Raw genomic sequence first — 12450 nt, 5'->3', positions numbered from 1 at the left:
TACAACTGTTGATTCATAATGACATCTGTGAGTGCAATTTCAATTGCAAAGTGTTGTATGAAGAGTTTGCGCACAGATATATATGTCCTGAGACATACGAGTGTTGGTGAAGTCACTAGCAATTCTCTCAACTGAATCTTAACATGGGAAAATATGTCAGTTCATAAACAGGAGAGATTCTGCAGAAATAGAGAGCAGCACACATAAAACGCTGGAGCAACTCATCAGATCAGGCAGCATCTACAGAAATGAATACACAGTTGACTTTTTGGGCCAAGATTCTTTATTAAGACTGGAAAAGAAGGGGAAGAATCCAGAATAAGAAAGGGGGTGGGGGGGGGGGGAGTACAAGATGAAGGCGCTAGGTGAAGCCAAGTGGGTAGGGGAAAGGGATGAAGTAAGAAGCTAAGAGGTGATAGGTGGAAAAGTTAAAGGGCTGGAGAAGAAAGAGGAGAGTAGTTCATGTGAGAAAGGAAAGGATGAGAGGGATTAGAGGGAGATGATTGGCAGGTGAAAAGAAGGGAAGAGGTGGGGAGGGGGGCTGAGTGGGGAATTGAAGAAGATGGAAAGGGAATTGGGTGAAATTACTGGAAGCTGAAAAAATCAATGTTCATGGCAACAGGCTGGAGACAACCCAGACAGGATATGATGTATTGCTCTTCCAACCTGAGAGTGGCCTCATCATGGCAGAAGAGAAGGCCGTGGACTGTCATGTCAGAATGGGAATGGGGATTAGAGTCAAAATCATTGGCCTTTTGCAGATGGAGTGAAGGTGCTGACAAAGTGGTCCCCCAATCTATGACAGGTCTCACCAATGTAAAGGAAAACACTTTGGATACAGTAGATGACCCTGTAGGTTTTTACAAATAAAACAAAGTGAGGTGGGTGTTACAGTACCTTGATTACACAAGTAAGTACTGCCAGTACTTCCCTCCAATCCTGGTTGGACAGTGAGTTGATAAGAGGAGTAGCTTTTTCTAAATTCTTGGCCATCCAATATTCCACAAGCCTGGAAATCAGATGATGATGGATGCCGTCCACTTCCAGTGATCTAAGCACTATCGCGATGTGTCTGTCCAACTGGACCACAGAGTATGAAAGAGCTAAGAGTCGGACACCTGGCTCAGTCCGGGAGCCAGGGAAGTTCAAAGGTAGTAGAAAGTAGGAGGTGGGGAAGCTTGCAATTCAAGGAGCAAGGTGGTGAGTCCAAGGGATCCATCTGGATCGGTGAGGAAGCTTGGAGTCACATATGAGATAAACCAGGTAAAGATGGTTGAATTTCTCCCTCAAGGACATTGGTGAACCAGATAAGGTTTGATAAAAATTCTGTGTTTGTTTCTGGTCATTATCACCCATGACTGACTTTCTAAATTTCAGATTATTAATTGAATTTTAATTTTGTATCTGCTTGGATGGGATTTGAACTCGGGTCTCTGAATTATGAGCTTGGTAATTTATACATGACACCACTGAGTCACAGTCAGCTGATACTCCCTGCAGTTCACTCACATTCATGAGAAACTAATCCTAGAACCATTTAATATTCTAGATCATAAACAGGCCAGTAAGTCTGTATCTGTGATTCACAATGTGAGGGGAAACTAATTTAATCCCACTTGCTGGCTCAGTTCCCAGCTGATTTATTCCTTCTCTGTCAATATCTTCTTCAAATAATTGTACTCCAGCAAAGAATTTTATATTCACTGTCTGAAAATATTTTTGTGTCTTGCCCTTTAACAGCAGCCATTTATATGTGAATGAAAATGGTGATACTAACATTATCTGAAGTTCGACAGCAGCTGCTGAGAAAGGGGTTGACAAGGTAGTCATAGCGAAATACAACATGGGAACAGATCCACCAAGCTTGTTCCAACCATCAAGCTCCCACTTACACTAACCATGTATTGATCCTAATTCTTAGCACTCAGATCTGCAGCTGGATCTTCAACTTCCTCACAGACAGGACCCAGGCTGTAAAGATAGGGGACAAGCTCTCCTCTACAATCACTCTGAGCACCGGTGCCCCACAAGGCTGTGTACTCAGCCCCTTGCTGTACTCACTGTGCACCCATGATTGTGTAGCCAAGTTTCCATCAAACTCAATATATAAGTCTGCTGATGACACCACAATTGTAGGAAATTAAGAACCTGGTGGCATGGTGCGAAGACAATAACCTATCCCTCAACGTCATCAAGACGAAGGAATTGGTTGTTGACTTCAGAAGGAGTAACGGACCGCATGACCCCATCTACATCGGTGGTGTGCAGGTGGAACAGGTCAAAAGCTTTAAGTTCCTCGGGGTGAATATCATAATTGACCTGGCTTGGTCTAACCAAGCAGAGTCCACTGCCAAGAAGGCCCACCTGCACCTTTACTTCCTGAGAAAGCTGAAGAAATTTGGCCTGTCCCCTAAAACCCTCACTACCTTTTACAGGTGCACCATAGAGGGTGCATCACAACCTGGTATGGAAGTTGTCCTGTCCATGACCGGAAGAAACAATCTTCCATCCTTGGACTCACTTTACACCACACGCTGTCGGAGCAGTGCTGCCAGGATAATCAAGGATAAGTCCCACCCAGCCAACACACTTTTTGTCCCTCTTCCTTCTGGGAGAAGGTTCAGGAGCATGAAGATTTGTAAGGCCAGATTTGGGAACAGCTTCTTTCCAACTGTGATAAGACGGCTGAACGGATCCTGACCCGGATCTGGGCCGTACCTTCCAATATCTGGATCTGACTTACACTAAAGTACTTTCCCTTTTCTATTTTCTAATTATGATTTATAATTTATTTTTTTATTAATTTACTTCGATTTGTACTTCAGGGAGCGCGAAACGCAGAAACAAATATCACTGTGATGACTATACGCTCTAGTATCAATTGTTTGGTGACAATAAAGTATTTGTATTTGTATTTTCCCCACACTCTTTTCTGCATTCTCCTCAGCTCCACTCAGCATCACACTAGGGGCAATTTGCAAATGACCAATTAACTTACCACTTGCACATCTTTGGGGCATGGGAGGAAAATACAACGTCCCGAGGAAAAACAGGTGGTCACACAAAAAATGTGCAATCTCCACATAAGCAGCACCTGTGGCCAGGTTTGAACATGCCTCTCTGGACCGTGTAGCCCCAGTCTTTAGGTTAGTGGCCTTCCATCAGAATTATGACTTCATTGTATTTCTTTCTCTAGAGTTTCTGCTAGAACTGTTGAGTATTCCCAGAATATTCTGGTTATATTTTAGAATTTCAGCTCTCATTGTTGTACTTTTATCTTTTTTCTGTTCATGGTTTTTAGATAGCCGTTACTTGTCACTCTTTTTCTGTTTGTATCATTTCTAGATTGACTGTTCACGCCTTCACCTTATAAATGAAAGATACTTTTTGCTGGTCTCTCAGTTTGACAGATTGAGAACCAACTCCTCATTAAATATGCATGTTTCATGACGCCCTGTAGTTGTTTCATTTGTCAAGCAGATGGCTACACTCAGAAACTACCCCACTGAAACAGACAATTAGTCATTAAAACAGTTGAAAAGCTATTGTTAATTCACTACATGCTACAACACAAAAATTATAGAAAACAAATATTTTGGAATGGTCATGAAGGTGCAGAAAATGAATGCCTCTGAGCAGCCGATTTTGTGCTTTCAGCTTAAGGTCTAAAATGCATAAGAAAACACAGGGATAAAATGTTGACAAAGATTAGGAATGGTTTTGCTAACTTTAAATTTGGAAGTTGAATAATTTGACAACAGGATGATGATGATGATGGCACCCGTCTGTCTCAAAGACAATGGATAGCAGTACTGGACTGACCTCTCCAGGGCTCAAGCCTGGGGCAGAAGATATGGAGAGCCTGGGATCCCCATTTGTCAAGATCCCCCTCTCAGCCTCACCACTGTAGTCCAAAGGAAAGCAAAGCCATACGTTTGGCTCCAGCTTAGTTGCCAGAAGGATGTTCAGTGATGTCAGATTTTCTGCCTGGGTTCACTCCCGTAGCCTTCGCCTCTCCTGAGGCTCCCACAAGGCAGGGGGGCTACTTACCCATATCTGGAGATCTGGTTCATGAGTACCAGGCTGTGTCCACACAACACAGTGCATATATTTGGCATCACAGTGTATATATTTTAATATGATCTAGTTGTGATATATCTCCCATTGATGTCCAATGCTGCTTCACAGACAATGAAATTCCACAAGGACAGGAGATGCTTTGGAAAGTTCATCATGTCTAAATGCTTTGTTACTTAATTTCCATACCAAAATCTTTTCATCAGATCAAGCAGGAAGTTACAATGTAAATAGTTAATAATACGACTTTTGATTGTTTTGTTCCTGTTTTCTAACACATGCAAGATGCTTCAAGAGTGACATCTACCCTGTGCAGTATACAGCCCAATGAAAAGATTCACCTATTTGAAATTATCGCACAATATGAAACCATTCCTGAGAGTCAGGACAGACGGGGACAAACCCTGTTCAAAGGGATCAGCAATCATATGCAAATTTGCTGAATACATTCCCACGTTCCCCACTTTCTCTCCACTTTTCTAGCAACTCTTCCCAGATCCTATAACTTTGTTTGACACTGGAGGCAATTTACGGAAGCCATTTATCCAAAGGTTATCCTAATCTTTTGGAAAACAGAGTACACAGGGAAACATGGACAGTCACAGTGAGGACATAAGAACTCCAAGTGGGAAGTACCAGAAGTCAGGGTTGAACCTGGTTCACTGAGACCTGTGAGGCATCAGATCTACTGGCTCCACCACTGTGCTGCTGATTATTGAAGGCTACATTTGTTCAGGGAGCCAAGTCCATACCATGCCAAATGCCCATTGATCTGTTGATACCTAAACAATTTTAGACACCAACAATTTTAGCAAATTCTGTAATTTCCTGCTGGAAGTTTAGGGATGAGAATGATATTTTAAAGCTGCATTTATGTAGTGGTAAGCTTTGAGTTGGGATTTCCTGAAGGTGTTCAAAATTCTGTCACAATAAAAGTTGTAAGGATGAGTATCACTAGCTGGTAGGTTGTTAGCCAGAGCACACTGATTTAAGGTGCCTGACTAAAGCACTGGAGTTGACAGCAGGAGATCTGTATTAAGTTAGCTCATTGCAGCCTAACAGGGTGATAAAAGCAGGCCCTGCTGTACACGGGGAGTATGGTCTGCTTGGTTTGGGAAAGCTACAGAGCTATGAGAAAGAGCAAGGGACTAATTCACCTGTGCCATGTGCTGGTAGGAATTCTATTAAAGTTTAACAGTTTTTCAATGCCTCTACCTTTCCAAGGCATGTAAATGAATGATTATTTTAAATTCATTAAAAAACCTCTTCGCTTCCTAATCCATAATTCTAGAACTGATATTGAAATCAATGTGGTTTCATATTCTATCATTTGGCCTGGTTTCAAGTGTGACTCATTTGAAGAGTGTACAAAAAAGATGTTACCTGGACTGAAGAGCTTGAGTTATAAGGAGAGACTAGATAGGCTGGAGTGAAAGAGGCTGAGAAATGATCTTCTAAAAGTTTATAAAATCATGAGGAGCATAGGTAAGGTGAATGTTTATAATCTATTTCCGAGCGTAGGAGAGTCTAAAACTAGAGGGTGTAGGTTTAAGGTGAGAGTGGAAATGAGGGGTAGGTTTGTTGCACAGTATATGGTGGTACGTCAAATGAGATGGTAGAGGCCGGTTAATTTACAGCATTTAAGTGTCACTTAGACAGGTACAGGCCCAGGCCATTCTTGGGCAATAAACTGGTTCTGTTTTTACAGATACTGTAATTTGATTCTGTGAAAGGTCTGCATGGGGCAATAAAAGTGAGTAAAAAAAGGTATTTAGTTACTTATTTCACATAACTTAAATGAAAGCAAATATTCCTTCATATCACAAATATTTGGGAAGTGATTTGTGAATTCTGAAGAGCTGTAATGTGAGAATCACTATGTTAATTTTATACAGTAATCCATCAATGACCTCAATAGCGTGTGTAACAAGAACATTTTGTATTCATAAACTGTCATCAGCACAATAGAGTTTCCATAGATGGTCATAACTTTGTGGATTTACTTGTATCATTGTACAGTGGAACTCAGCAGGCCAAGCAGCGCCTATGGAAAACAGTACAGCTGATGTTTCAGGCTGAAACCTTTTGGCAGGTCTGCAGAGAAAAAGCTGAGGTGCTCCCGGTGTGGTTTCTTATATACCGTAAGACCAGATGTAGGTTGGGAGACCGCTTCACCAAGCATCTATGCTCCATCTGCCAGAACAAGAGGGATCTCCCAGTGGCCACACATTTTAATTCCACTTCCCACTCCCATTCTGATATGTCTATCCATGGTCTCCTCCACTGTCAGGATAAGGCCACACTTAGGTTGGAGGAACAGTACCATATATTCTGTTTGGGTAGCCTCTAACCTGATGGCATGAACACCGATTTCTTAAACTTCCAGTAATGCCTCCACCCTCCACCAACAATTTCCCATCCCCTTGTCCCTTTTTCATGTTATCTCCTTGCCCACCCATTGCCTCCCTCTGGTGCTCCCGCCCCTTCTTCTTTCTTCCATGACCTTCTGTCTCTGTCACCAATCAACTCCCTAGCTCTTTGCTTTATCCAATTCCCCCTCCAACTTTCACCTATTACCTGCTGTTTCTCTCCCCCCTTCCCCACCTTTCAAGCCTACTCCTCAGCATTTTTTCTCCAGTCCTGCCAAAGGATCTCAGCCCGCAACATCGACAGTACTTTTTCCACAGATGCTGCCTGGCCTGCTGAGCTCCTCCAGTATTTTGTGTGTGTTGCTCGGATTACCAGCATCTGCAGATTTTCTCTTGCTTAGCATTGTACAGTGCTCCTTTTTTAAGTACTTTGCTTTTATTTTATATATTTATTTATTTATGACATAGGGAAAATTGTTAGTGGTGCAGTTGTGAATTATAGAGTCATAAATAAGCAAGCATCCATTGTGACCAAGATGCCCAACTCAACTTATCACATTTGCCTATCACATACCCCTCTGAATCTTTCTTGTCCAACTGCAATTGAGCTGTACAGTTTTAAAAGCAAGGCCATCTCTGTGACCCACAAACCCATCATGCCAATCTCCTTGTTGGAAGCAGAACCTTGCAAATAATTCTGATTCTGATTCTGAAAATAAATAATTTGCAAGGTTCTGCTTCCAACAAGGAGATTGGCATGATGGGTTTGTGGGTCTGATTCTGATTCTGAAAATAAATAAATATCACTGACATACATTGTTAAATTATGGCAGCAGTACAATGCAATATATGGTAATAGAGAGAAAAGAGAAAACTGTGAATTACTGTATATATGCATTCATTCATACACACACACACACACACACACACATCCTCGAACTCCTAATGAAGTACAGCTGCTGTCCTGCCTTCTTTACAGCTGCATCAATATGTTGTGTACAGGTTAGCCTCAGAGATATTGACACCCAGGAACTTGAAATTGCTCGTTCTCTCCACTTCTGATCCTTCATTGAGGACTGGCATGTGTTCCCTCACCTTACCCTTTCTGAAGTCACAACCAATTCTTTGGTCTTACTGACATTGAGTGCAAGGTTGTTGTTGCAACAATTAGCTGGTAAATCTTGCCCCTCTACAGCCTCTCATCTCAATCTAAGATTCTGCCAACAATGGTTGCATCGTCAAATTTATAAACGCTGTTTGAGCTGTGCTTTGCTACACAGTCATGGGTGTAGAAAGAGTAGAGCAGTGGGCTAAGCTCACATCCCTGAGGTGCACCAGTGTTGATTGTCAACAATGTCTAATCCGCACATTAATGATTTAGATGAAGGGATTAAAAGTAACATTAGCAAATTTGCAGATGACACAAAGCTGGGTGGCAGTGTGAAATGTTAGGAGGATGTTATTAGAATGCAGGGTGACTTGGACAGGTTGGGTGAGTGGGCAGATACATGGCAGATGCAGTTTAATGTGGATAAATGTGAGGTTATCCACTTTAGTGACAAGAACAGGAAGGCAGATTACAAACTGAATGGTGTCAAGCCAGGAAAAGGGGAAGTGCAATGAGATCTAGGTGTCCTTGTTCATCAGTCACTGAAAGTAAGCATGCAGGTACAGCAGGCAGTGAAGAAAGCTAATGGCATGTTGGCCTTCATAACAAGGGGAGTTGAGTATAGGAGCAAAGAGGTCCTTCTGCAGTTGTACAGGGCCCTGGTGAGACCACACCTGGAGTATTGTGTGCAGTTTTGGTCTCCAAATTTGATGAAGGACATTCTTGCTGTTGAGGGAGTGCAGCATAGGTTCATGAGGTTAATTCCTGGGATGGTGGGACTGTCATATGTTGAAAGATTGGAGCAACTGGGCTTGTATACACTGGAATTTAGAAGGATGAGAGGGGATCTGTTTGAAACGTATAAGATTGTTAAGGGATTGGACATGCTAGAGGCAAGAAACATGTTCCTAAAGTTGGGGGAGTCCAGAACCAGAGGCTACAGATTAAGAATAAGGGGTAGGCCATTGAGACAATAGACAATAGGTACAGAAGTAGACCATTCTGCCCTTTGAGCCTGCACCGCCATTTTGAGATCATGGCTGATCAACTACTATCAATACCCGGTTCCTGCCTTGTCCTCATATCCCTTGATTCCCCTATCCATAAGATACCTATCTAGCTCCTTCTTGAAAGCATCCAGAGAATTGGCCTCCACTACCTTCCGAGGCAGTGCATTCCAGACCCCCACAACTCTCTGGGAGAAGAAATTTTTCCTTAACTCTGTCCTAAATAACCTACCCCTTATTCTCAAACCATGCCCTCTGGTACTGGACTCTCCCAGCATCTGGAACATATTTCCTGCCTCTAACTTGTCCAATCCCTTAATAATCTTATATGTTTCAATCAGATCCCCTCTCAATCTCCTTAATTCCAGCGTGTACAAGCCCAGTCTCTCTAACCTCTCTGCGTAAGACAGTCCAGACATCCCAGGAATTAACCTCATGAATCTATGCTGCACTTCCTCTACAGCCAGGATGTCCTTCCTTAACCCTGGAGACCAAAACTGTACACAATACTCCAGGTGTGGTCTCACCAGGGCTCTGTACAAATGCAAGAGGATTTAGAAACGAGTTGAGGAAAAACTTTTTCACCCATAGAGTTGTGGATCTGTGGAATGCTCTGCCTCAGAAGGCAGTGGAGCCCAATTCTTTGGAAGCTTTCAAGGGAGAGTTAGATAGAGCTCCTAAAGATAACAGTGTCAAGGGATATGGGGAGAAGGCAGGAACGGGGTACTGATTGTGGATGATCAGCCATGGTCAGAGTGAATGGTGGTGCTGGCTTGAAGGACCGAATGGCCTACTCCTGCACCTATTGTCTATTGAGGTCTTCTGGTTAGGAAGTCAAGGGAGGTACAGAGGCCCAGATTCTGGAGCTTTCCTACCAGAATTGTAGGAATGATAGAGTTAAACACTGAGCTGTAGTCAATAAACAGCACTTTGATCGAGGTATTTGTATTGTCCAGGAGGTCGAAGGCTGTGTGGAGATTCAGTGAGATTGCATCTGCTGTAGACTTATTGTGGCGACAGGCAAATTGCAGTGGGTCTAGTTCCTTGCTGAAGCGGGAGTTGATCCCAGGTATAACCAAACTCTCAAAACACTTCATCACCGTACATACGGATGCTGCTGGATGATGGTCATTAAAGTCAGCTCACGCTGCTCTTCTATTCTAGGGCAGTGGTATAATTGTTTGTCCTTTTGAAGCAGATAGAAACTTCCAATTGTAGCAGTGAGAGATTGAAAATGTCTTTGAACACCTCCACCAGTTGGTTGGCACAGGTTTTCAGAGCCTGACCAGGTTCTCCACTGGGGCCTGTCTCTTGTGGGGTTTTGCCCTCTTGATGTCGGTCTCCGAGACAGGGTCACTGGATGCTGTAAGGATCCTCATAGCTGTAGTTTTATTCTCCCGTTCAAAGTAAACGTTTGTAGTTATGCATTGGGAATTGTAAAGTTTGCAGTTTCAGGGTAATAATGAGCTAATTATGACACATTATGTAATGGGGCCTGAAGACATGAAAATGTACTTTTCCAAAAGCACATTGCAGCTTCTTAACCATATATAAAATATTATACAAAATCTCTGATTTAGATCAGTATTTTTCTTACTCATTATCTAATTCAAAGACTAGCAATTCAGAGTATTGTAAAATCTCATTTCTGTGATCAATTGTGCTTCAGTTTCATGGTTATTTTTCATTTTTTTAATAAGGTGAACATCCATAATGTATTTTTTTTAGTTAATCTTACTCTTATTTCTCTAATGTTATTCCTTTTTCTGCATACAGTCTCCTGCAGACCAGTGCAAGAAGATTCATGCAGGGGATGAAGTAATTCAAGTCAACCACCAAACAGTGGTAAGTAGCTGAAACTTCAGTGAAGATGCATGTTTTATTTGTAACTGATATTTTTTCTGATGTGAAGAGGGACAGATGCTCCTTATACAGTTCACTTCCACTGAAGTACAAGATGCTTAAAAAGAAAGATCAGTTTACGTGGAAGCTTCAGAATTGTTTGATTCCTATTCAATTCACCTTCAATGTTTCTGCATGTCTCAAGATAAAAAATAGTTCACAGCACAGCCTGAAATTCATCCAAGCTTGTCATGGGGTTTGGAAGCTTACGTGCCTCAATGACCCCAGTGAGCTATGTTGGCTGGAGTCAGGACTTTTTGCTTTGGCTCTTGGTAGGGTCACTCATGCCAAACAGGATAAAGGTTAGAGGCCAGACCAACAGCAGTCCTCTGGTCCTCCAGGTTTGGGGTTTCAGCTCAGGGCTAACAACTCCTGACTGGACAAACATAATTGTAATACAAACAGCAATGAATAATCCTTCTATATCTGTGTGGACCCACAGAGAGAGAGGAATTTCACTCTTGTCCTAGAGGCAGCATGGTATTGTAGTGGTTAGGGCAACACTTTACAGCACAGGTGACTCGGGTTCAATTCTCGCTGCATTGTACGTCCTCCTCATTACCACGTGGGTTTCCTCACACAGTCTAAAGATGTTCTGGCTGGTAGGTTAATTGGTCATTGTAGATTGCCCTGTGGTTAGGCTAGGATTAAATCAGGGGACTGCTGGGCAACGTGGCTCAAGGAGCCAAAGAGCTTATTCAGCACTGCATCTTAATAAACAATCACCAGAAATTATGTAAGAACCTAAGTAGTGACAATTTTTTGGGTTTGTTATTTTCTTAATTTTTAATAATAATTATCAATATAATAATAATAATTGACTACCTGCTTCTCTCATCACGCTCTATCTCACTGAAACATTATCTCCACATATTAATTCTGAATTTAGTTATTCCTTTGCTTGTACTTGAGACCTCCAGTTCTACTGTCACCTCAGTGAATTAGTTTCAAACGTATTAAAGTCAATTGAGTGAAGAGAGAACTGTTATGAAATTATGGATGAATAGATTTTAACAAATATGTTTCAAACCAGAAAGAGACACCATTTGGTCTATCAAATTCCAGCTCGTTCTAATCCAGTTAATTGCAATTACCTTGCAATTTCCCCATGGTCCTTTCCCCATTTTCTCCTTTAAGATTTTGGCAATTGAATTTTGAAGCTCCCATTGAGTCAATAGACATCAGTTTTTAAGACAATACATTCTAACTCTTGCTTGCTGTGTGAGAAGGATTTTCTCAGGGTAGCCTCCGGTTGTTTTCCCATTCACCTTATATCTATGTCATCCAACTATCAACCAGTCATTGGAACATTAGCCACCTACAGTCACTCCCATCTGGCACTCCCCTGAGGGATGCTGAATTCTACCAACTGTTTCTGAGAAAACTGCAGAGGGTTGGCTACTAATTTTCAGAGTATTCTCCCTGATTTTGTAGCAGCCCCCACTGAGCTTTGGAGCAAAGTCAGACTTCTGCTCTTGTATTTCTCTCCTTAGGATGTCCCCTGGATCAAGGATGGCTTGCTTAATTCTAGTCCTATAGGTTCTCAGGTGGCCGCTGACATCAATATGGGTTCTGCAAACTCTGTCACAGATGTGAATGAGATGTTTCATGTGCAGATAAGCAGGTAGTTTGGAAGGTGGCATGTGCCTACCATCATTTATGCAGGGATTTTGTGTGCTCTTGTTAAATGGACTCAAGGTCTCCAATGTCGTCATGAATGTTCCTTCTCCATTTTAACAGTCACCGAACAGTAACAGGGTCTTCAGCCCACTGTGACCATTATGCCAATCTAATTTTACATCTTACTCAACTCATGTGGTCACACTACTATTAATGAGGGACAAAGAAATGGTGGATGAACTTAATAGGTGTTTTGTGACTGTCTTCGCTTTGGAAAACGCCAGCAGTATGCCAGAAAATTGAAAACGTCAGTGGACAGAAATGAGTGTAGTTGTCATAACTAATGAGAAGTTGCTTGGGAGCTGAA

General features: G+C 42.1%; 1 protein-coding gene across 1 annotated transcript in view; it reads left to right on the top strand.

Annotated features, from left to right (window-relative positions):
• si:ch211-26b3.4 (connector enhancer of kinase suppressor of ras 2) overlaps nt 1-12450 on the top strand; it is a 911874-nt gene that overhangs the window by 559817 nt on the left and 339607 nt on the right. Inside the window, exon 8 of the mRNA XM_059977444.1 lies at nt 10338-10406. Coding sequence (XP_059833427.1) covers nt 10338-10406 — 69 coding nt within the window. The remainder of the gene's footprint in view (nt 1-10337; nt 10407-12450) is intronic.

Source organism: Hypanus sabinus, chromosome 8, assembly GCF_030144855.1.
Source record: "Hypanus sabinus isolate sHypSab1 chromosome 8, sHypSab1.hap1, whole genome shotgun sequence".
NCBI classification, from domain to species: Eukaryota; Metazoa; Chordata; class Chondrichthyes; order Myliobatiformes; family Dasyatidae; genus Hypanus; species Hypanus sabinus.
The sequence above is the reverse complement of the archived record's forward strand: the minus strand, read 5'-3'. Positions and strand labels throughout refer to the sequence as shown.